Below are 24,336 nucleotides of genomic sequence, written 5' to 3'. Positions count from 1 at the left end.
CCTCCATACTGCACTGGAGTGTCAGTCTTTATCTTCTGTATTCAAGTCTTTGAGTGGAACTGAGCAAATTCCAAGAATTTCATGAAGATGTAAACTAGACTACATTCAATGTCATTAACTGAGTACCTCCAGTACCCTAAAGAGTGAAGCCAAGACACTGGATTTCTTCACTGTCTTCAATTTTAGCCATTTTTCTTAGGAAGACTCACCTGAACTAAATTTTGTCCAAGTAAAAAGCTGAGAAAGTACACATTTAAATATAAGTGTGTAAAAGATGCTACACATTACATCTCAGTCTCAAATTCTGAATCTGATTGATGGTGCTATTTCATCAGTAGTGAATGCTGATTTGATATGGAATTGAATTTAAGTTTCCTTGACAAATGAAATACCCAGAGAGGTATGGCGATCCAAATATTGCACTCAACTTTAAACAAAAAATAATGAAGGGACCAATATAAAATATTAAAGTATATAACATCATGGAGTTCTGAGAGTGTCAATTTGGAATGGCTGAGAAATTTTCAAGGTCAGTAAACAGATGTGGTTATGCCTATCCAAAAACTCAGATTACATTATAAAGCTGCAGTTAATATAACCTTAATAAAGCAACCTAGATAAAAGAACTTCCAGAACCATGACAGACATCACTTCATTTATGTTTATAAATTATTTTAAAGAGCCACATTTTGATCAAAATTTCACATTGTATGACTGAAGTGCACTGTTTACAATTCCAGTGAATGCAAAGACAAGCATCAATTTACAGAAATGAATGAAAGATTAGTCTGAACTGTGGCATGGCGCATCTGTAGGTTGACCTCAACCGACATGAAATTTTACTGAAGAGGATCAAATTGAGAAAGAAAAATATTGCTATTTATATGTTGATTCATCACATTTGTCAGAAACAACAGAAAACACTTTGCACACAATGAATTATAATTATAGAAGCAGATAAAACCTTTGTGTTCAAAGCAAGATAACACAACCAGCAATGAAGAAAATGCCTAACTAATCTAGCTCTCTTTCTGTGGTACTAGCTCAAGTTGGAGGTCATAAAAAGCTTAGCATATGAGAAGAGCTAGATGCACAAGATATTGAGTTCCATTATGGTGTACATATGAGAATAAGCTTCACTCAGTTGTAACTAACTCCCTGGGTACTACTGAGTTGCAGCATTGCCTTGGCACCATTATGTCACAAAATATGTCCCCTTAACAACCTCTCAAAAAATTTAAAAGCGTTGTTGCATACGGAAGATATCAGACAATCAACTCAGAGTTAAAAACTCCTGAAAAACATTTTCCACCTTTGTTGCAATGTATAAAACAATTTGCAATAATAAAGCACCTTTGGTAAAATGAAACATCTGAAGATGTATCAAAGGGTGTTTTAAAGCTATATTTGTCATTGAGGTACATGAAGAGATATTAGAAAAATTGGTCAAAAGATTTGTTAAGCATAATGTTTAATGGAAAGTGAGGAAGGGAATGAGCAAGGAGTCCCAAATCTAGCATTGATAGCTGAAGACCGGTCACCAATCGTGAGGGTAAAAAGATTGGGAATGCCTTAGAGGTCAGAAATATACAAAGTGCTTTGAGTATCCTATCAAGCCTACCTCTGCGAACAAGGATTATACAAGTTTCATTAACTCAATCACTGCATTTTAATTGCTCCAAAGTCCAACTTACTTGTATGTCAACTTAGAGGTGTCCCCATGCGCTTGCTGCACTTTTAGGTGGTTGAGGGCACAGGGATTGGGGGGGGGGGGGGGGGGCAGTGGCGGTGCGGCTGCTGGAGTAACAAGTGGCTTTTCTGTACCTTGTAAAGGCACATTTTGCATTCGCAATGCACTGCCAGTACAGGGATGTAGGGGATGAGTGTCTAGGCAGGCTGCTTTGACCCGGATGGCTCAAGTCTCATGAGGCCTGTCATTGCTGCAGTCATGCAAGCTGAATGTATTCCATCACTCTCCTGACTTATGCCTTGCAGATGGCAAAAAGATTTGAAGATGCAGATCATTAGTCACTCAACAGAAAATTCCTATCCTCTGAGCTACTCTTGCTAGGCAGAGTCATGAAATGAAATTTTTGATTAATGATAACTCCTAGCATGCCACTAAATATCACTACTGTGAATGAATGCGACTTGCCACTTATTAACTTAGCCCCTGGAGCTTGTCCAGGTAATGTTGCAAACAAGCAGAAACTGATTCATTATTCAAGGAAATACAAACTTGTTATGATCAGTGAACATCTCCTCTTTCAACTACATGATGGAAGGAGGGTCATCAATAAAGTAGTTGAATATAGTTGGGCTGAAGATGCTTGCAAACGTGTCCTGAAGCTGAGATGACTGACTTCTCAACAAACACATTTTGTAGCCATATGACTGATTTTGGAATATTCTACAGTGATTCGATGAAAATATAAAATTAATTTAAAAGAAAATCTACTGTAATGGACCAACTTTCTCCTCAATGCTACTACTCTTAAATAAAACTGGCAAAATACCATGCTAATGTCTTATGTACTGTTAAACTTAAATAATAAACAAATTAAGATGAATATCAAGTCTGAAAACCAATAAATGCTCAGAAATGTATAAAATTACAGAACTTTCTCTTAGCAATTCTTGACAACAATGCAAGAACTTCAACAGAAAATCTGTAGCAAAGAATGATGATCCTTTGTTTTAGTCTAAGCTACACATATAAACGAAGTGTTATTTTTAAAAAATGAAATAACCAAATAGGTGTATGAATCAATTAGCAGCAGAAATGCAATGAAGCAGCATACAAGACAATCAAATGACATTACATAGCTCTTTCACGATGAAATATGCCTCAAGCCTGCTAAAGGTAAAAGATAACAAAATATTCAAACCTTTCCAACCTAATGAACGAATAAACGTTTTAACAAAATATAGATGTTTTTCTCTCGAAAATTAACTGTTGAGCAACAGGTAGGGTCAAATAATTTGCTATGTAGCCTCATCCCAGCAATCCTAGAACAAAGTCCACAGTGGTTCCTATCCTAGTTTGTACAGGAAAATTCAAAATCCTTTCGGTAGCAAAACAAAAGATTCCATGAAAGGAAACCTTCCCAGAATATCACTTTATATCGTTAGTCTTGCAGGATTGCAGTACTTTTTAAGATTTAAATTTTATATTTCAAATCAGAGTTTTTACAGATGGCAATAACCATCTACCACAATTACATACTCACCATATACTACCAATAACAATCCATCCAAACATAATTATGAGATAACTTTAGCCCCAGAGAGGTTCAAAAGTGTTTACTGGAGATTAAGGATATAATTACACTATTCAAACAAATATTAAATACATAGTAATATATTAAAAATAAGTTATATGGAAATTAATACATCATTTCCGAAATAATAAACATATTTTATACATCAGGTCATATATAATTAGTTTAAAATTATATAATGTATATTTTATACTGATTTAGACAGGTTTTTGTACATTTCTGCTTTTGATGCAGATTTCACAAGCTTTCTTTGAACTATTTTAGGGCTCTGTTAAATGGAAATGAAAATTATTTCAAACAGAAAGAAGACCCAATAGGATAAATCAGAACTATTAAAATAAATATATATTCAATGCACTATGTGCTGCAGTTTTAATATGTAAACCACTGAACTTGAAAAATGTAAAGAGCCTCAACATTGCACATATCTCCATTACATGCAATGATATATATCACAGTAATTTTAAGTGACCAAACACAACAACACACCACAACATAAGAAGCTGAACACCAGAAGTAGTACTGGAAAATCTCAAAAGAAAACAAAAAAAGATTTCATCTGAACAAACAGCACATGAATATTCTACTTAGAAACACTAGATTAACAGTAAAAGTATAATTCCTTTGGGATATATGGTAGTTTTAAATAGAGTGCACATATTTAAGTGTTTAGGTCGGATGCTTTGTTCTTTCCCCCGCCACAATGTTAATGACGTCAACACTATTCTGTTTTATTTTTAAGTATTAAAACAATACATTCTAGTATTTTGATTTAATGTTTATCAGTGAAACAACTCCACGTGAATCTTAATCTGAATAGTTAAGGAAATTCAGCATGTCCACAAGGATTATTACCAATTTTTGTAGATACACCATAGAAAGCATCCTAATTGGATGCATCACAGTGTGGTATGGCGACATGCTGTTCCCAAGACAGCAAAACAACAGAGTCATGAACAGAGCCCAGTGCATCAGGCAAACTAGCCACTGATCCAGAATTTCGTCCACTGAGTCCATCTATACTTTCCGCTGCCTTGGGAAAGCAACCAACATAATCAAAGACACCTCCACTCCGTTTCTACTCTTTTCCACTCTCTTTCATCAGGCAGCTGATATAAAAGCCCGAATACACAGACAACTAGATTCAAGAACAGCTTCTTCCCTGCTATTGTCAGACTTTTGAACAGACCTTTCAAATGTTAATTCTGATCTCTCTCTGCACCTTCTCTGCTGCTGTAACACTGTATTCTGCATTCTGTTTTGATATCTGGGTGTACTTTGTATGGTACGATCTGCCTCTACAGCACACAAAACAACACTTTTCACTGCATCCCGGTAGATGAGAAAACAATCAATCAAGCTCTATGGAGTAACAAATATAAAAACAAATGAAGTTGAGTGTCCAGCTGTAGGAACAAAATGTTATAGCTGGGCACACTGTGGTTCTAAGGTGACAGGGTAAACATCCACAGGTTTAATAGCTAGGGTACAAGGGGACTTTATTTGATGATTGATGAACAAATTCAAGAGTGCACAGGTGTGAAAATTGACTTGCCTAGTCAGAATATTCTATTCACGTGTAATACAGGAATGCAACAGAAGCATGCAATGTAATTAGACGGCTATTTGATATTCAATGAATGCTGGAATAATTGGAGGATACACTGCCAATGAAAAAAATTTTGATAAACTATCCTCTGTGACAAATTTTTTGATGTGTATTTATACAAACTGAACAGGCCCATGTTAATAATTACCACATCTTTCTTAAACAAATTAAACTTTTAAATAATTGGGCACAGCCCTAGTCACCTCCTATCACAAGTCATTGCCAATAAGTAGCTCTAATTGGTATACCAAATGTAAAGGGTTTCACATATTCTTAGGAAAGGAAGTTACAAGATTAATCTATTCACCACTGACTGAATTTAATTGTACACTGTGATCCCAATAAATGCAAACTTATCTGTGTGACTGGCTAGCAAAATACTATCCCATAGCAAGGTGCTGGACTCACGTCACTATAAAATGACAAGTCTGTGATAAACATATTTCAAGAAATTGGAGCAGTACAAATATACAAATCTGACTGCCAGCCAAACTGTTCCCTTTCAATTTTGACCAAGTTAGGGAACTTTGAATATCATTAAAAGTTTTACGTTCTCAAGATGCGAACTAAGTTTCTGCCAAAATTTCACATACATTGAACGGTAAGGTAAGTCACCCGCACTGCATTTTCACTCCCAATATGTACAATGGATCATTAAAGACAGGGTCCATGCTGGTGAACAGTTCACTGCATTCACAAAGGTTATTAAAATAATATGTATTGCAACATGTTTACTACATAGGACGTTTAACACGACATGTATTCAGTAATGTATCCACATCTACATTTTAATTACTAATGCACCATGCAAAAAGATCTTTTTTGAATCCACAATATGTTTCATGAAAATTCTGGAAGTAGAATATTGATATTGTACATTTTTTATACTTAAAACTACAAAATAACTGAATTGTAGAGGACGTATTGATTACAAACACATAGCATCTTCAATTGACTCACTGCAGACTGATACAGTGTCAGCTTTCAAGTTTCACTGTGCATCATCTATCATTCAGTAGTTTATAATGCTGCAGTAAAATTGGTGTTCTCACAGCACAGACTCACAGTAAAGCAATCAAATACGACAGAGCAAACAATCAGCAACGATTTAAGTAAAATTCACTTGCTTTTATCCAAGCATTAATAGTTTATTATACTCCACAAGTCAGTGTCTTTTGACAAGAGGTTCAGCAAAATATTGCTAAGTATTCCCTGGTCCACTATAGGCAATAACTGCCCAACCTTCAATTAAATGTTCTCATCAAACTGGTTATTAATTGGATATCATGGAAAAGTACTATAAGGATGTACTATTGGAAATCCAAGGATACCAACATCTTTGTGGTTAGCTTTTAAAACCATGACCTTCAGTCAAAGAAGAAAAAGATCAGTACCTACCTAGACTTTCCTCCGATGTGTCCATTTCCCATTTGCTTTTTGTCACGAAACCCTAAATCATACACACACACACATAGAGAAGCTTATCTGGTTAGAGTGAAATGTTTAACACTATATAGTATTGAAGATAATGACTCTGTCCATCAGGAAAAGAATGCAACACAAGCCAAGAGAAAAACACAATCAAGATACCACAGTATGAAGGAAATAATGGTGGTTCACTTGAAAAATGTGTCTTTTTCTCTCACGTATTCCCCAAACATGACCTACACAATGAATATACATGAACATATGCAGATGCTTAATAATGAAGCAGTTATATCAACTTTCCTTATATACTACTTTCAAATTTGAAATTTCTCCAAGTCTATTCGTATAATTCAGTAATGACAAAATAAATGTATCTGCCACATAAAAAAAGCCAATGCTTTGGAAATTAAATTGCTAGGTTCAGTGTAATCCCAAACTTCAGGCATCCTTACAAGTGGTACAACAAAAGAATTTATATGATTCAAATGAGTTTTAGAGTAGTGTCAGAGGAAAGAATATCTCCTCGTTTCCAAAAATAGATGTTATTTGGAAAACAAAAGATTGCATTTGCATGGTTGAAAATTGTGTCGTCATGAGCGACAGATGTGAAAACAAATATATTTTAAAACAGCATTGGTCATGCTGAACGGAAAGATTATTTTATGGATGGAATTCCAAAGCTTAAGATTTATTCCTGATTCTCAAAATTCAACATGTCTGTAGTTATCTAAAATTAAAACTAGCATTCTAATAACATACAGCAAATTACTACAACCTACCTCATTTTTATAGCAAAAAGCCTAAATATTTCAGTAATTCAAAGAATTACAGATAGCACACGTTTACTGAAAATCTTCTGAAGTAGTCTGTAACAATGAAGCTTAAACTTAATTTTATTGAACCAGGAAAGACATAATCAGATCTTGCGATATCTTTCAGAGTAAGCTTCTCAAAAGGTATTCGTGTCAGTAAGAAATATATAGGGATACACTGCATTACACACTGAATGTCAACTAACTGCAGAAGTGTAATCGTCTAACAAGATTCCATTTGTGCATCTACAGTACACAGAAATATAAGTTATAACAGCAGACCACTTCATTCAAATACCCATATCTTTCTATGCAATCAAACAGTTCAAATCATATGTCCTTTTTGTGTTAGCATAGGTCCTCAACTCCTTTTTCATCCAACTACCCAACAAAGCTAAAGCTGCTTCAACTGCTAACACTGGAAAAGAATTCTACTCTCTATAATTTTTAGTAAAAATATGAAGAGGAGATAGGAGTTGCTTCTTCTAAAAAATAAAATCTTGGTTCTGTGATACCATACATGCCTCAGTCAAAAGGTTGTGAATTTAAGCCTTAGTTTGGTAATATGGATGCTTGTGTTGTTGGGGGACATATTTTTAAATCAAATATTAAACTGAGAACCCCAGCCTTCCCTTTGAAGGGGATGAGAAAAACTCTGAGCATCATTGGAAAATGAGTAGATGAATTCTCAGTGTCTTGGCCAACATTTATCCAGCTACCAAAATTAAGAGATAATTTGTTTATTTATTTCCTTCTAACCTGTGGGACTCAGCTCTACACTAATTGGGCATCATAATTTCTGCAGCAGTAACTATGCTTTACTCTGATGAATGTGACACACACTGTCACCTCCTGAGATAATTTAAATAAAAAACTTTCCTTTCATAAACTACTTTTCAGTATCAAAGAACTTTGCCAAAATTCTATCCAGGTACTTTAAACCACTGATACTTGTCACATCGTGGACCACTCACACTGACTGCTGATTATGATCACATAAAAAAAACTTCTGTTACATACAGTTGAATGACTTAAAGCATACATTGATAAAGCAGACTTTTGGCAACACTGGCTTGGTATTGTGGTGATCATGGCAGCAAAACTAATGGCTTTTGTAATCATTATTGAAACTGACAGCAAATTGTATTCTGTACTAGTTCACAATTTGAAAATTTAAATTAAAAGTGAAAGAGTTCAGAACTTTAATTTCCTGGTTTGCTATCTGTAACTACTTAGGTGTGAATGGCTTATTATCTATTCAGTGTCACCTCAGCTAGTGCACAGAAGATAGTCATCATTCTGACTTGGAAACGATGATAAATCGCTATATTTTTATGGGCAGATTAAGTGCCGTTGCATCATTACTAAACTCAGGCAATTGACTTCAACCTATAAACAACTATATTCCATAATGTAGTCACAATCAGAATCCATTAATTTAATAAGGGCTATTTTGCTTAGTCTTAATATTTCTACATATATCGATATTGCATGTTTAACTATATTATTAGTTGTGATAAGATATTTGGGGGCAGCATGGTGGCTCAGTGGTTAGCCCTGCTGCCTCACAGCACCAGGGACCAATGTTTAATTCCACCCTCAGGTAACTGTCTGTGTTGAGTTTGCAAGTTCTCCTTGTGTCTGTGTGTGTTTTCACTGGGTGCTCCAGTTTCCACCACAGTCCAAAGATGTGCAGGTTAGGTTGATTGGCCATACTAAATTGCTCAAGAGTCTTAGGGATGTATGCGTTAGGTGCATTAGTCATGGGAAATATAGGAAATATAGGGAGATGGGTTTGGATAGGATGCTCTTCAGAGGGTCAGTGTGGACTTGTTGGGCTGAATGGCCTGTTCCCACACTATGTGGCATTCTGTAAATATCTATAACTTTACATAGTTGCAACAGACAGATTTATTCAAGACTGGTTAGATTACATAAAAATCAATCTTTCATTTATGACTAATAATTGTGTTCTATTTACCAGACTTATAACATGAACTTAATGCCTGGTCAATAGATCACAGATTTCATACTAAGATCGCAAGGCTCCAAAACGTTTTTTTAAAACAGTACCGATGTTTCCTATACTAAGCAGGAACATAATACTGAATTTCTTACTGACAGGTACACCAGTATGTAAGTGTACTAGGAAGAAATTTCACTTGAAGAAGGTAAAGAACTTAATTCTGCGACAACATTTCCTACCGTCTCACACTCTTCATCATCAGCAGCATCCTTCTTAGAGTCGTCTTGTTGCTGTTCTTCCTCTTGCTGTGGCTGCTGCTCAGTATTTGGATCAAAATCCTCCATTTCAACCTTTAGAATAAAAATTTATACAAATGAAGTTTCAGAAAGAAGTTCTGCATTTAACTGATTCTCTTCCCTTTGATGGTTCATTAGACAATACGAAGAGATGCAAACAATAATTACCAAGCAATTGACAAACTTAGTTACGAATTTCAGATGCATAAATGCATAATGGATGGCTTGCCATCTAAATTTCATGCATTTCTATAAAGCACTTGTTTGCTGTACTGTCGCTCACAACACTAATGATGAACTGAAAACAAATTAAACTTGAACCACAGACTCAACACTCAGCAATTTTTAAAATGAGAATGTATTCTATTCAAAAGAAAATACTGGGATGCCTCAGATCTGAAATAAAAATGGAAAATGTGGGTACTTTCAGCATGTTAAGTAGTATCTGAAGAGGTTAAAAAAAACATGAAATATCATCAGGTCAAAATGTTTACTTTGTTTCTCTCTCCACAGATGCTGTTTGCAGCATTTTCTACTTTTATTGCACATAATTTTCTATAAAAGGGAACGTGAACTTAGGTGTCTTAAATTCAAAGATGTTACAGTATGATGAAAAGGTAATTAACCCTACACCACTGAATCAACTTCAGACTTTTAGTAAAGAAAGAAAACAATCAGACAACTGAAATATGTTAATTTACAAATGGAATAATTTGCTCTTGTATAGATAAAGTAGAAGTGCAACCTCAATGGCAAAGGTGCTACACAACTCTGGGGGTTAAGGTGAAGGAGACTTTAGTCGCCAGCTAAATTTGGAAGGTAAAGATCCTGGTTGACAAACCTATGAATTTTTCTTAAATAAAAGGCTGCATTATTTGATGGGAATGTCACAACTAGATGGCACAACGAATGCTAACGCAGGAACATAGGTTTGCAGTGGCAAGTCACTACAAGGAAACAAAACTGTAGCTGCCAGAAGCCTCATCTCTGTTTTTCAGTTTAAAGTTAACTTTGAGGGTTTGCAGCCTACATATTCCTAGCCACTCCTTCTGCCTGACCAAAACTCTCAATTGTGGATCCAACAAACTTGTAAATGCCTTTTGCTGGTAATCACACAGCATATGTTCTAAAACATTGATGGCTGCTCACCAGTGAACAAATGCCAGGCAGTGAATGATGAGGTAGCAGAGATCTACTCGCTGGGGAAGATAGCTTTATCTTGTCTCTTTGCTACTCCCTACCCCTGCAGCAGCCACAGTGGATGCTGTTTACATATGCGAAGGCTCCAATGTCACTGTACATGGAATTGTTCATGTGACATCAGTACTGCATGTATAGATGCTTTCTGTGGTCTGACTAGTCACTGAGTTTATGTAAAGAGAAAATTGCTCTCTTTGTCTTCTTATGTTCTTTCACCATTTCCAATTATGACTAACAGCTCAAATATAAATAAAAGCATTCAGCTGGCAACCTAATGTAATTGCAAGCCTGCAAAATGTTACTACAATCCTAAAATAGAAGATAATGGCAAGCCTGAATACAGCCTGGGTCACTTACTTCTTCAATTGCAGCATCTTGGAGCAGTGATCTGACGTCTAAACGTAACATGTGGCGGGGAGTTGAATCCCAATGTTCAGCCATCTATAAATAATCAAAAAATACATGTTAATCAATAGTCTAAGCCAGTGTTTGATGACTTTATGAATAATAATTTTAATTAGTATATAATAAATGAGAATAGCTGCTAAGAACTATTTGTTGCAACTTTGATGATAATTTTTTGCTTTCCAATCCTGGTCTTGAATATGAATGATAAAGCAAGAGACTCCAGTCTTTCTGCGTAGTATCAACTTACTGAATGAGGGAGGAAGTGAAATTTTCATGGTAGATATCAGTATTGTAGAGTTTCTTGGAAGTGAGCAATATAAAAAAGACAGCAGATGAATTGAACAAGTACTTTGCATCATTTTTGTCCACAGAAGACAGAAGTTACATCACCGTAATAGCTTAAATCATGAATTGGAAGGGAGGGAGAAATCTGGAAATTTAAAATTCCACGGAAGTGCTACTGATCAAATTGTTGGAGTTATGGGCTCAGTCCCTAGGTCCGAATGGACTTCATCCTAGAATCTTACAGGAAGCGGTTTGTGTAAGTTTAATTTTCCAAAGCTACCTAAATTCAGGTGAGCTTGCTTAGTTGAAAAACAGCAAATCTAAGTCTGTTATTCAAAAAGGAAGACAGAAAGCAGGAAACTACCATCCAGTTAGGTTAACATCTGTCATAGAGAAAATTTTGTAAGCTATTATAAAAGAAGTTATAGCATGGCACTTGGACAAATTTGAGTACAGTGAGTTCTTCTGTAATACAATGGTTACGATCTTGCGCGATCCCACAATATAGAAAGTTCGCACTTTAGATACAACGTCCCAAACCCGTCAACCATTTTACAGCAAATTTGCGTTGATGAAACGCATGTAAAAGCGTAATGACCTGTAATTAAACAGTCATTCTGAATTTGGGAAAGGATAATCACAGTCAGCCAATTTACTGGATTTCTTTGAGGAAGTAACAACTGCTGTGGATAAAAGGGAGCCAGTGGATATAATATACTTATATTTCTAGAAAGCATTTGATGAGGTGTCACAAACTTTATTATGGAAAATAAAAACTCATAGTGCAAGGGACAACATAGTGATATAGATAGAAGACAGCCTGGTTAGCAGAAAACGTTAAGTGGGCTTAAATGGGCTGTTTTCTGGTTGACATTATGTAACCAGTGGTGTATGACAGGGATCAGTGCTGGTGATCGCAGTTCCCCACTATTTATGTAAATGACGAGGATGAAGGAACCGAAGACACGATTGATATATTTGCTGACGGGACAAAGATAGATAGAAAAATAAGTTGTGAAGCAGTCATAGGGTGGTTAGAAAAAGACACAGATAGGTTAAGTGAATGGACAAAAATCTTGCAAATGGAGTATAACTTTGAAATGATACAAAGTTGTCCATTTTGGCAGGAAGAATGAGAAAAAAGCATTTTATCCAGATGGTGAGAACCAGAGAGATTTGGGTGTTGTAGTGTATGAATCGCAAGAAGTTAGTATGCGGGTACAACAGGTAAAGTTTACAAGAGGAACCGAATGTAAAAGCTGGTAGGGTATATGTCCATTAGGTTGAGTGAACTCCACAGATTAATAAATTCCACAGAGTGTGGAAAGAAATTCTTATGTATTTAATTATCCGAGCTGTAATTGGCTAAAATACTTATACAGCTTTATTCTAGAGCTAGCCACAAGTGAGAACACTTTTTGAACATTCAAACCAGCTCAATGTTGAAGACCCCCATTCAGAGACTGTCCAATTCTTTATTAAACGTTACATCCCTCAATTCTGTTAACACCTTCATAAATATTTTCTGTATTATTTTTCCCTAGTACGTCAATACGCTTTCTGCTGTACAGAGTCAAGAACTGGAGAACATAAGTGCATTCCAATGAAGGAGCAATATAAATTAACAATTCTTTAGCTTTCCACATTATTTACTTTGTTAAATTTCAAAGCTGAAGTATCCTCATTATTGCTCCAATCAACAGGGACCATTTCACGTTTATATTAAATCACCATTTATTCAGTCAATCAGAAAACATTGCAATAGCTTTCTAAATTTTGGTGCAGTTCTCCATATTATTGGTTACAGCAATCTTCCTCACACCCCAAGACTTACAAACATACACAACAACATCATCATCTGCAAATTTAAACAGCACAGTGTAAACTACTAAATCTAGATAATTTGTGCAAAAATATTCTCAGGACACGTTCCTGCTGGCCACCATTTCCAACAAAGAAATTTCATGAAACTGTTAACTGCTTCTCTTTCATATCCTTTTTTTAAAATCCATTTTGCTACCTGGCCTAATTCTCTTAACTAAATTATGAGTTTCTCACGTAGCATTTTACTGACAGTCATTTGGAACGTCAATTCTTAGGACATGCACTGTAGTGCTCTTCATTTGTTTCTTACTTCTGTCAAGAATTTAATAAGATTGGCTAAACTTGATATTCCTTGCAAAAACATTTTAATACTCTATCTCTAGATGAAGATATTATTTTTGGTGCCAGAAGTATAGCTTAGAAAGGTTCAAAAATAAGTAAGATGGGAAAACATAATCTTGTTCCATTTTCATAAATGATCTGGACTCAAAAACTCAATACAAGGCAGCTGAATTTGTCACCACTGACTTTGGAAGGACAACGGACTCAGAGGAAATCAAGAATTAGAGTTGGCTTGACTAAACCTTTGCTGGCAGAAGAAAAGCAAATGAAATTTAGTAAAACACAAAAGCAAAACAGTGCACATTGAAGGGGAAAAATAAGCAACCCTTTTCATATTGCTGACAAGAGTTGAACATACATCAAGACAAGACCAAGAAATTTTAGTTGGCTCCAATTAAATTTGCCCGCCACTGAAACTGAAGGAATATTCAACTTCATAGTGAAAACGATTGAAATGCAAGTCACAGGAAGTTATATTTATATTGTGCTTGTTTCATGTGCAGACTAAAGCCAATGGTCCAGATGGTTGACAAGGGAAACATTGAAATCCTGGAAGCACTGTAGTGAAGGACCATAAGACTAACTCCGATGGCACACATCTAGGATATGAAGTCTGAAAGACTGGTGAATTTTCAAACTGGAAAGAAGGCACCTGAATGGTATACAAGATAGCAAATGTGAAATAGGCAAATCCAGATGATATAAATTAAGTAGGGGGAGCAGGAAAAAGAACAAAGTTGGCATTTCCTAGTTTGAATCTAAGGATCGGTATGGGAGTTGCTCTATAGGCTGACAGAGAAACTCTAGAAAGACTTCACAGAAGAGCCTAAGGGATAATTTAAAATTAATCGGACAGACAGGAACATATGAAATCAGATGGAATGTCAGTTTTACACCCACACCTTCCCCTGCCACAAAGGACAAACTTCTCAAAGGCAACTCTAGAAACCTAAAAACAGTTAAATTCTTCAGCATGATGCTAAACTATGATGTCAGGTCACCTTCAAAAGCTTAAAGAAATGAAAACTCTGATTATTCACCTTGTTGATTTCCTTTAGTTTACGTCCATGAATGTTCCTCTTGGCACAGGTTTGATTATCTGCACTCATTTCTGCAATATAAACCTAGAAAGAGAAATTAGGTGGTGGAAATCCCACTAGTGCATCCAGCGTTCGCTCACAACTCAAAGATCAAGTTGACAGAACAACATATCACTGTTCAAATTCAAACAATATAATTACTGATGAAGTGCTTAAAGCAGTCAAGTAAGTGACAATTCAATATTTTCTCTGCCTTTTTGAAAATATTTAAATATTTATACAGATTAAAAATAATTTATCAAGTTTTGTTTTCCTTCTCTTCCCATCCTTCCCCTTTCACCAATGGGGGTGAGACTATTTGGAACCTAAAATTTGGAACCTTAAAGTGAGGTTACTTAAAGTTAATAGAATATTTTATAAATCATGAAAAGCATCCTGAATGAACGTTTTTACTGCTTGGCAGCTGATCATGTAGGCTACAAGGCTACATGTTTGGAATTTCTGCCATAAACAACTTCACTCTGCAACCTTCTCCTTAAAACTCACCACTCTGTCAAGACTTTTGAGAACCTCTTCTATATCTTCCACTTTTGTTCTACATCAAATATCTCCCTGATGGCAACTCTGTAAAACAGCTTGAATGTTTATCTATGTTATATAAATGGAGGCTGCTAACTCACCTCAAAGCCTTTAGTTTTGGCTGCACTCCATAACTGCTCAAAATGTTTGACCCTGTTGTTGATGGCATCGACAATGATGAAGGGGAAAAAGCCATCATCTAGTGTTTTCCGGAATGTTTTGAACATGCTGCTTCTGTATGTGTCCTCCATTTCTGGCTCATATTCATACTCTAGGACCTAAGAGACCGATATGAGAGATAGAAAGAAAACAGACGTTTGATGATGCAAAAGCCACCTGATTAGATTTTGTTTTTCCAAATAATTGAAAAGAAAATGATAATTCATTGTACCTAATGCCTATAAACTATAAACCCAAAATATCAGCATTTCTAATCCACTGACATGAGTGCAACAGAATATCTATCCAGCAATGCACAAGCTACAAAATCTCATCTCTATTGGAGTCATTTTGTAAGTCAAGCAGTTCAAAATCACACTGACATAAATGCTCTTGAGTCCTTCATGGGAAACAGTGAGAAGAAAATCGCAACAAGAAACAGTGTCATTATCAATGTTGAAGTCCAAAGAGATTCACTTGCGCATACAGCAGCAGTGACAAGAAATGATTTCTTCTAGAACCTGTTAAAGGTTTGGGGTATTTGTCCAAACTTTACAATAGATCTCAGATCAAACAATAGCATAAAAGCAGAAGATTGTGGATGCCACAGATGTGAAATTATAATAGAAGTGCTGGGAACAGTCAGATGCTGCCTGACCAGCTATAGAGAAAAAGAGAATTAATGCTTCAAGTCAAGATGACCTTTCATCATTGTGTGCACAGATGATGTTTGTGTGCACACGTGTGCCTGTAAGTGAATGTGTGTGAGATATACAGAAAGAAAAAGAGAGAAGGAAGGGAGATGTGATGATGATGATACAGTGTGCGCAGTTTATCTGATGCATCTTCGTCCACAGCATTAAGTTTTAGCCTTAAGCACTTAAAACTCTGTGGGTCAAAGATTTCAAACTAACACCAAGCTGGATTTATAGGAAAAGGGAGATAGACTACTGCATATTACAAACTTTATTACAATGAGAATCAAGATGTATTGTTTAGAAAAAATATTGAAAATTATAGAAAAATTATGCTAATTTGAACTTAGGCAGAAAACAAACTTTTCTTGATCCAAGAATACAAGCAGGCTGAAACCCATGTGCTGCAATGTCAGGTGACTATAAAAGTCAACAATTCAATCAAGTGCATATAACAAGCGTTTGAACATTCTTCATTTTAATAAAATCTTGTATTTCAGTTACATAACTGTTCAGTCAGCATGTAAATTTATAAGGTTCATATTACCGCAATAGTAGCAAATTGGAAACCAAATAGTCATTTCATTTTCTAGCATTGGATGTGTATATAAACAGGTTTGCACAAAGTCTTGGTAGCCAGTTTTTATACAATGCTGAAAAATGACACTCAGAAGTGCAATGTCCATAAGTTGAAACCTTTTTGGCAGAATCTATCAGACTGCTTCAGTTTAGATTACATTGTCATAATGTCACAAAACTGAGCAGGGTGATACTTCGCATGTGGGAGTCTAGCTCACATTTAGTCACGTAAGCAATGGAATCAAAGAAACTATTAGCGATAAATTACACCACTGTCAGGTGACTCTACCATTAAATGGTGGTGAAATTCAGCAAAACCGTAATTACTCATGTTTACAGAGGCAGGAAGAGCTATAAAAATAAGATTCCAAATGTCATTGGCAAGATTTGTGTAACTTTACAGTCAAAGGTCAAAGAAAAAGACTAGACCTTTATAAGCAATCACATAAGTCACTTATTCCATTATTTCCTTTTTGTTGCCCTATTCAAGGGTCCTGATGACGCAGGCAAGGCAATGGTGCAAGTTTCTGACTTAAGGCCCATGGTTTGTATCTTCAATATGACTTACAGGAAGTAACAAGATCTATAGTAGATAAAATTTGCAAATAATAGCTAAATAGAAGTTTTAATTCTGGAATTTTAAGAGTGATATAAATATGGTTCGACTGAGTAATTCATTGCATATTGAAGGAGGCTTTCCTGTGATTCACAGATCATAGAATGTACAGGTGATAAATTTAAGTAAATGGCTCATGGCTCACAGCAAAGTTATTTCCCATGAGGAACAAGTATTCTTGGAAGGGAATAAGCCAACCGTAATTCACCAGAAAGTTAAGGACAGCTTCAAAATGAAAGAAAAGAAAACATACAAATGTGGCAAAGTTTAGTGGTAAGCAGAAGATTGGGAAAGTTTTAAAAACCAACAAAAAGTGAGCATAGGTCCCTTAGACAACATGGCTAGAGAAGTAATAATATGGAACCAGGAAATGGCAGAGGAGTTGAATCACACTTGGCATCTGTTTTCATGGGATAAGATACTAATAGCATTCCAAAATTAATCAAGGGGTACGAGGTAGCAAGGAAATAAATAAAATAACCATCACTAGAGAAAAATTGCTGGGGGAACTAAAAACTGATAAGTTCCCTGGTCCTTATGGGACGTATCCTAGGATATTAAAGAAAGTAGCTACAGAGATATTGCATGCACTGGTAGCAATCTTCCATGTCTCCTTTGATTTTGGAAAGGTTCCACAGATTGGAAAACTGCCAAACATTTCTTTTAAAAAGGGCAGGATACAAAAATTGGGTAACTATAGGTAAGTTAGCTTAATGTGCCATTAGGAAACTGTTGATATATTATAGCCGATGCAATAGCTGAGGACCTAGAAACATACAATATGGTCAAGCAGAGTCAGCATGGCTTCATGAAAGGAAATCATGGCTGACAAATTTATTAGAATTCTTTGAGGAAGTAACAAGCAGGATATATAAAGAGGAAGCAGTGGATGTAATATATCTGGATTTCCAGAAGGTTTGATAATGTGTAGTAGGTTACTTAAGTTAAGAGTCTATGGTTTGGAGAAAGTATGTTAGCAAATATCAAAGACTGGCCAACTCATAGAAGAAAGACAGTTGGGATAAGAGATTAGAGTCATAGAGATGTACAGCACAGAAACAGACCCTTCGGTCCAACCCGTCCATGCCGACCAGATATCCCAACCCAAACTAGTCCCACCTGCCAGCACCTAGAACATAGAACATAGAACAATACAGCACAGAACAGGCCCTTCGGCCCACGATGTTGTGCCGAACTTCTAACCTAGATTAAGTACCCATCCATGTACCTATCCAAATGCCGCTTAAAGGTCGCCAATGATCCCGACTCTACCACTCCCACGGGCAGCGCATCCCATGCCCCCACCACTCTCTGGGTAAAGAACCCACCCCTGACATCTCCCCTATACCTTCCACCCTTCACCTTAAATTTATGTCCCCTTGTAACACTCTGTTGTACCCGGGGAAAAAGTTTCTGACTGTCTACTCTATCTATTCCTCTGATCATCTTATAAACCTCTATCAACTCACCCCTCATCCTTCGCCGTTCCAACGAGAAAAGGCCGAGAACTCTCAACCTAGCCTCGTACGACTTCCTCTCCATTCCAGGCAACATCCTGGTAAATCTTCTCTGAACCCTCTCCAAAGCTTCCACATCTTTCCTAAAGTGAAGCGACCAGAACTGCACACAGTACTCCAACTGTGGCCTAACCAAAGTCCTGTACAGCTGCAACATCACTTCACGACTCTTGAATTCAATCCCTCTGCTAATGAACGATAATACTCCATAGGCCTTCTTACAAACTCTATCCACCTGAGTGGCAACCTTCAAAGATCTATGTACATAGACCCCAAGATCCCTCTGTTCCTCCACCTGACTAAGAACCCTACCATTAACCCTGTATTCCGCATTCTTATTTGTTCTTCCAAAATGGACAACCTCACACTTGGCAGGGTTGAACTCCATCTGACACTCCTCAGCCCAGCTCTGCATCATATCTAAGTCCCTCTGCAGCCGACAACAGCCCTCCTCACTGTCCACAACTCCACCTATCTTCGTATCATCTGCAAATTTACTGACCCACCCTTCGACTCCCTCATCTAAGTCATGAACAAAAATTACAAACAGCAGAGGACCCAGAACTGATCCCTGCGGAACTCCACTTGTAACTGGGCTCCAGGCTGAATATTTACCATCTACCACCACTCTCTGACTTCAACTACTCTCCAGTCCCCTGGTACCACCCCCGTTGCCAGTGATGACGAGAAGATCATTGCCAACGGTACTGCACTTTCCTCTCTTGCTTCCCACATAATCCTAGGATATATCCCGTCAGGCCCGGGGGACTTGTCTATCCTCAAGTTGTTCAAAATGTCCAACACATCTTCCTTCCTAACAGGTATCTCTTCTAGCTTACCAGTCCATTTCACACTCTCCTCTTCTACAATACGGTCCCTCTCGTTCGTAAATACTGAAGAGAAGTACTTGTTCAAGACCTCTCCTATCTCTTCCGACTCAATACACAAAGCCCATATACACCTAGCCCATATCTCTCCAAACCCTTCCTATTCATATACCCATCCAAATGCCTCTTAAATGTTACAATTGCACCAGCCTCCACCACATCCTCTGGCAGAATTTCACTGTTTGTTAATTTTCCCAGATGCACTCCGAAGTCCAGCGATACACAAACTTAAACAGCAAAGGTGGTAACTATGCAGGTTCTCTCTCTCTCCTGCATTGTCCTCACCATGTGCTTCCTTTGTCTGCTCTTCTCCCTTTTAAACTGCTATTGTTTTGACTTTTTTGTGACAACCTGAAACTAGTAGAATACCACAGGAATTAACTTCTGGAGCCTCCATTATTTCTAAAATATATTGATGACTGAGGGAAGTCAATGTCTTATAGCTTAGTTTGCAGAAGACACAAAAGTAGGTGGGAAAGCAAGTGGTGAGGATAACACAGAGTCTGCAGGGGGATACAGACAGTTTAACCAAGTGGGCAAAAGACTTGGCAGGTGGAATATAATGTAGAAAAATGTTATGCACTTTATGAAGAGGAGGAGCTGAATATTAATTAAATGGAGTAAGGTTGCAGAAAGCAAGCTGTAAAACAAGGATTTGGGAGTCCTCATGCATGAATCACACAAAGTTATTGTCCAAGTTCAATGCGTAATAGGGAAGGCAAATGGAATGTTGGCCTTTATGTTTCTGAATGGAGTATATAAAAGCAAGGAGGTTTTGCAAAATCTATACAAGGCATTCAACTAACCAAAGCTGGAACACTGAACAGTTTTGCATGCCTTATCTAAGGAAAGATCTACTGGCACTTGAGACAGTTCAGAGAAGGTTCACTTGGCTGATTTTGGATATGGAGGTGCTGAGTTTTGAGATGAGGCCAAGTAGGTTTGGCTTGAACTTATTGGAATTTAGAAGAATGAATCAATTAAGATTCTTGCAGGACTTGATAGGTACAAATGGAGAGGTTGTTGCCCTTTGTGATAGAGTCTAGGATCAGAGGACATAATCTCAGAATAAAGAATTGCACATTTAAGACAGAGGTGAGGACGAATTTCTTCTGAGGGTTATGAATCTGTTGAATTCCTTATCACAGAGGGCTGTGGAGGATGTTAAGTATGCTGGAGGTCAAGAGAGGCAATTTTTAAAATCAGTAAGGGAATCAAGGGTTGTAAGGAAAAGACAAGAAAGTGGAGGTAAGCATTATCAGATCAGCCTGATTTCACTGAACAATGGAGCAGACTTGATAGGATAAATGGCTGACTTCTACTCCTACATCTTACGGCCACTGAGCAAATGCAAGAAAATTCTTAACTTGGAGATTATAAACCTTTGTTCATCTTGGCATTATATTTACAGAATAGTTCAATGGCTATAGTTTCTATGATGCATATAAAATCATGGAAGCTGCTGTTTAAATACAAGTTCTCAAGTAAAAGATCTATCAACTTCTATAACCTAATCCATCTGCAAATTTCTGTTTTGTCCCGTGGCCCCACATTCACCAAAGAAACTTTTTTCATTTTGGAAACCACATGGCCAACAATTTTCTTTTATATCTTTTTATTTAGAAAGAGATTTTTAATTTCAAGCTTCAGAGATCAAAAGCATATCTTGGTGCCATCAGTGATTCCAGTACGGTTCGTTCTGATTGAAACAAAATATAGTTATAACTAATTTTCTCAATGCTTACCTTCTTTTTGATTCGCTTGCCACTGTCTGGGTCTTTGACTACTTTTTCCACCTCAGTCATGAAGTAATCATCCAGGCTGAGAACGCGTGGCGCAGCTCCTCCATACTCCACCTCCTTATCCTAAAAAATAAGCACAGAGACATAAATACTTAAGTTCACAAAAAGATACTTTCCAAAATGGTTCTAATTTATTACCTACCTTTTAAAGACAAACACGATTCAATATTGTACCTTTGATGAAGTTAAAAAACAGAACTTGTCAAAACAGAAATTCCTATTCAAAAGTTTGAAATTATTTTGGAGAGATTTTAGTATTTAGACACAGAGCCAAACAATTCTTTGATCAACAAATCAGATGTAAGTACTGCACTCCTACCACATCCGGTCATGAATGGTGGCAAACAATAAAAGAATAAGCTGGCAGAAGAGCCTCCATAAAAAATCTCCATTCTCAATGATGGAGGAGGCCAATACGTCAGTGCAAAAGATAAGGCTTAAATATTTGCAACCATCTTCAGACAGAAATATCAGTGGATGATCCACTCTGGCCTCCTCCCAAGATCCCCAACATCACAGATGCTAGTCATCAGCCAATTCAATTCATTTCATATGATATCGAAAAACAGCTGAAAGCACTGAAGGCATCAAAGGTCCTGACAACACCCTAGCACTAGCATGGAAAGCTTATGCTCCAGAAACTAGCCATTCCATCAGCAAAGATGTCCCAGTATACTAGCAACTCTGATGTCGACCCCTCAACATGGAAAATTGCCGAAGATTGTTCTATCCCCAAAAAGGACAAATCCAATAAAATCAAATACCATACCAAATCTACTTTCAACCATCAGTAAAATGGTGGAAGAAGTTGTTGACTGTACTATCAATTGGAATTTACATAGCAATAATCTACTCACAGATGCTCACTTTGTGTTCTGCCAATAGCACTTGGCTCCTGATCTCAATAAAACCTTAGACTAAAAATGGAAATATAACTGACTTCAAATTAATGTGAATACCCTTGATGCAATGTGGCACTAGAAGCCTTAGGTAATTTGATGCCAACACGAAGACAGGAAAACTCTCTGCTGATTGAGACCAAACCGAGCACAAATGAAGATGGTTGTGATAATTGGAGGTCTTCATCTCAGTCCCTGGACATCGCTGACAGAGTATCTAAGGGGAATGTTCAAGCAGCAATCATTTTCAACTGCTTTGATGACCTTCCTTTATCATAAGGTCAGAAGTGAGGTATTCAATGACGACTGTACAGCATTCAGAACCATTTGCAATTTTGCAGATACTAAAGCAGCCACTCTGCATATGCAGCAAGACCTAGATAATATTTAGGCTTGGGCTGTTAAGTAGAAAGTCATACCCAGGTGTCACGACATGGGGTAAACCCCTCTGCTAATTTAAACCCGACACACCGAGAAGTTCACCTTGCCCCATAATCTGTTAAATTTTGAGAGGCAAAGAACTATCCCAGAGGTCACTATTTAACAATTTTATTTCTTAACAGCTATTTACAATTCCTTTCACTTTGCCCACTCTATAATACTGGTCTGATAAAAACACCAATTAGGATTTACAAAATAAATTCAAATTTCAAAACCAGCCAGCTGTTGAATCTTCTCTTTATATCTTCCTCTGTAGATTTTCATCTATCATCCTTTCTTCAGTATTCTGCTTCACAGGTCTTTCATATGAACAGGTACTTTTCAGAGAGCTATTCAGCAAGCAGTCTATACTTGTTGGTTTTCTTGGTAGTTCTCCCCCTAACTGTTCAATATGTCTGGTTTTATACTCCAAAACATTGGATCATTTCACTAGTTTGATGTTGTCAAAATACTAAATTCAAACTTGATTGGATTTTGGTATCTGGGGCATAATTTAAAATTTGGCCAAATTTGAATTTGTTCATGTATCATGGCAACTCACCTGCACGATTGGTTTCGCAGTCAAATATTAAATTCTAATTCTTTCAACACACTGTGTGCCTCTCTAAGCCTATGCCAACTTCCAGTCTCTCTCAAAGATATAGCACATACCTACACCTTCATAATATCAAACCATAGGAATGCCAGGCAATAACTGCTTCTAACCAGAGAGAATCTCAATATTAAAATCACACAATCCCCCATCATTAACATCAACTGTGATGATGATAATCATTCATCACAGCCTGATTCAGTCATGTAAATAAAGTGGATAAAGGGCAAGTCAGACACTGGGACAAGAAACTCATCTCTAGACTCCCCAAAGACAATCCCTTAAAGTACATTTAGAGTCACAGAGTCATACAGGACAGAAACAGACTCTTCAGTCCAATTCATCCATGCCAACCAGGTTTCCCAAAACAAACTAGTCCCAGTTGTCTGCTTTTGGCCCATTTCCCTCAATCTTTCCTACTCATGTATCGGTCCAAATGGCTTTTAAATGTTGTAATTGTACCTGCCTCTATCACTTTCTCTGGCAGTAAATTCCATGTATGCACCACCCTGTGTGGAAAATAAAACTGCTCCTCAGCTCACTTTTAAATCTTTCCTCTTAAACCTATGCCCTCTGGTTTTAGGCTCCCCTACCCTCGGAATAAGACTTTGACAATTCACCTCAAAGTCCTACACGTCAGGGAAAAAAGACCCAGCCTATCCAGCCTCTTCGGATAGCTCAAAGCTCTCAGTCCCAGCAACACAGAGTCATAGAGATGTACAGCATGGAAACAGACCCTTCAGTCCAACTTGTCCATGCCGACCAGCTATCTCAACCCAATCTCGTTCCAATTGCCAGACTTGGCACCATATCCCTCTAAACCCTTCCTATTCAAATATCCAGATGCCTTTTAAATGTTGCAATTTAAAATATGCAATGCTTCATGAATTTGAGAGTCATCCTTGTAAATCTTTTCTGCACCCTTTCCAGTTTAATAACATCTCTCTTATAGCAGGACAATCAGAACTGTATGCAGTATTTCAAAAGTGGCCTCTTCAGTGCCCTGCACAGCAGCGGCATGATGTCCCAATTCCTATACTCAATGCTCTGACCAGTGAAGGCAAGTGTGCTAAACGCCG

At 37.1% G+C, this 24,336-nt stretch overlaps 1 protein-coding gene across 4 annotated transcripts in view; it reads right to left on the bottom strand.

Annotated features, from left to right (window-relative positions):
• Positions 1 to 24,336, bottom strand: part of ylpm1 (YLP motif containing 1) — a 141,716-nt gene that overhangs the window by 17,796 nt on the left and 99,584 nt on the right. For all 4 annotated transcript variants that reach the window (XM_043697112.1, XM_043697114.1, XM_043697113.1 and 1 more), the window contains 6 exons: positions 21,269 to 21,388; positions 15,172 to 15,348; positions 14,492 to 14,575; positions 10,950 to 11,033; positions 9,336 to 9,446; positions 6,289 to 6,340 (listed from right to left, as the gene is read on the bottom strand). In XM_043697112.1, the coding sequence (XP_043553047.1) occupies positions 6,289 to 6,340; positions 9,336 to 9,446; positions 10,950 to 11,033; positions 14,492 to 14,575; positions 15,172 to 15,348; positions 21,269 to 21,388 (628 nt within the window). The remainder of the gene's footprint in view (positions 1 to 6,288; positions 6,341 to 9,335; positions 9,447 to 10,949; positions 11,034 to 14,491; positions 14,576 to 15,171; positions 15,349 to 21,268; positions 21,389 to 24,336) is intronic.

This window comes from Chiloscyllium plagiosum, chromosome 10 (assembly GCF_004010195.1).
Source record: "Chiloscyllium plagiosum isolate BGI_BamShark_2017 chromosome 10, ASM401019v2, whole genome shotgun sequence".
NCBI lineage: Eukaryota > Metazoa > Chordata > Chondrichthyes > Orectolobiformes > Hemiscylliidae > Chiloscyllium > Chiloscyllium plagiosum.
This window is presented reverse-complemented; position numbering and strand designations above follow the sequence as displayed.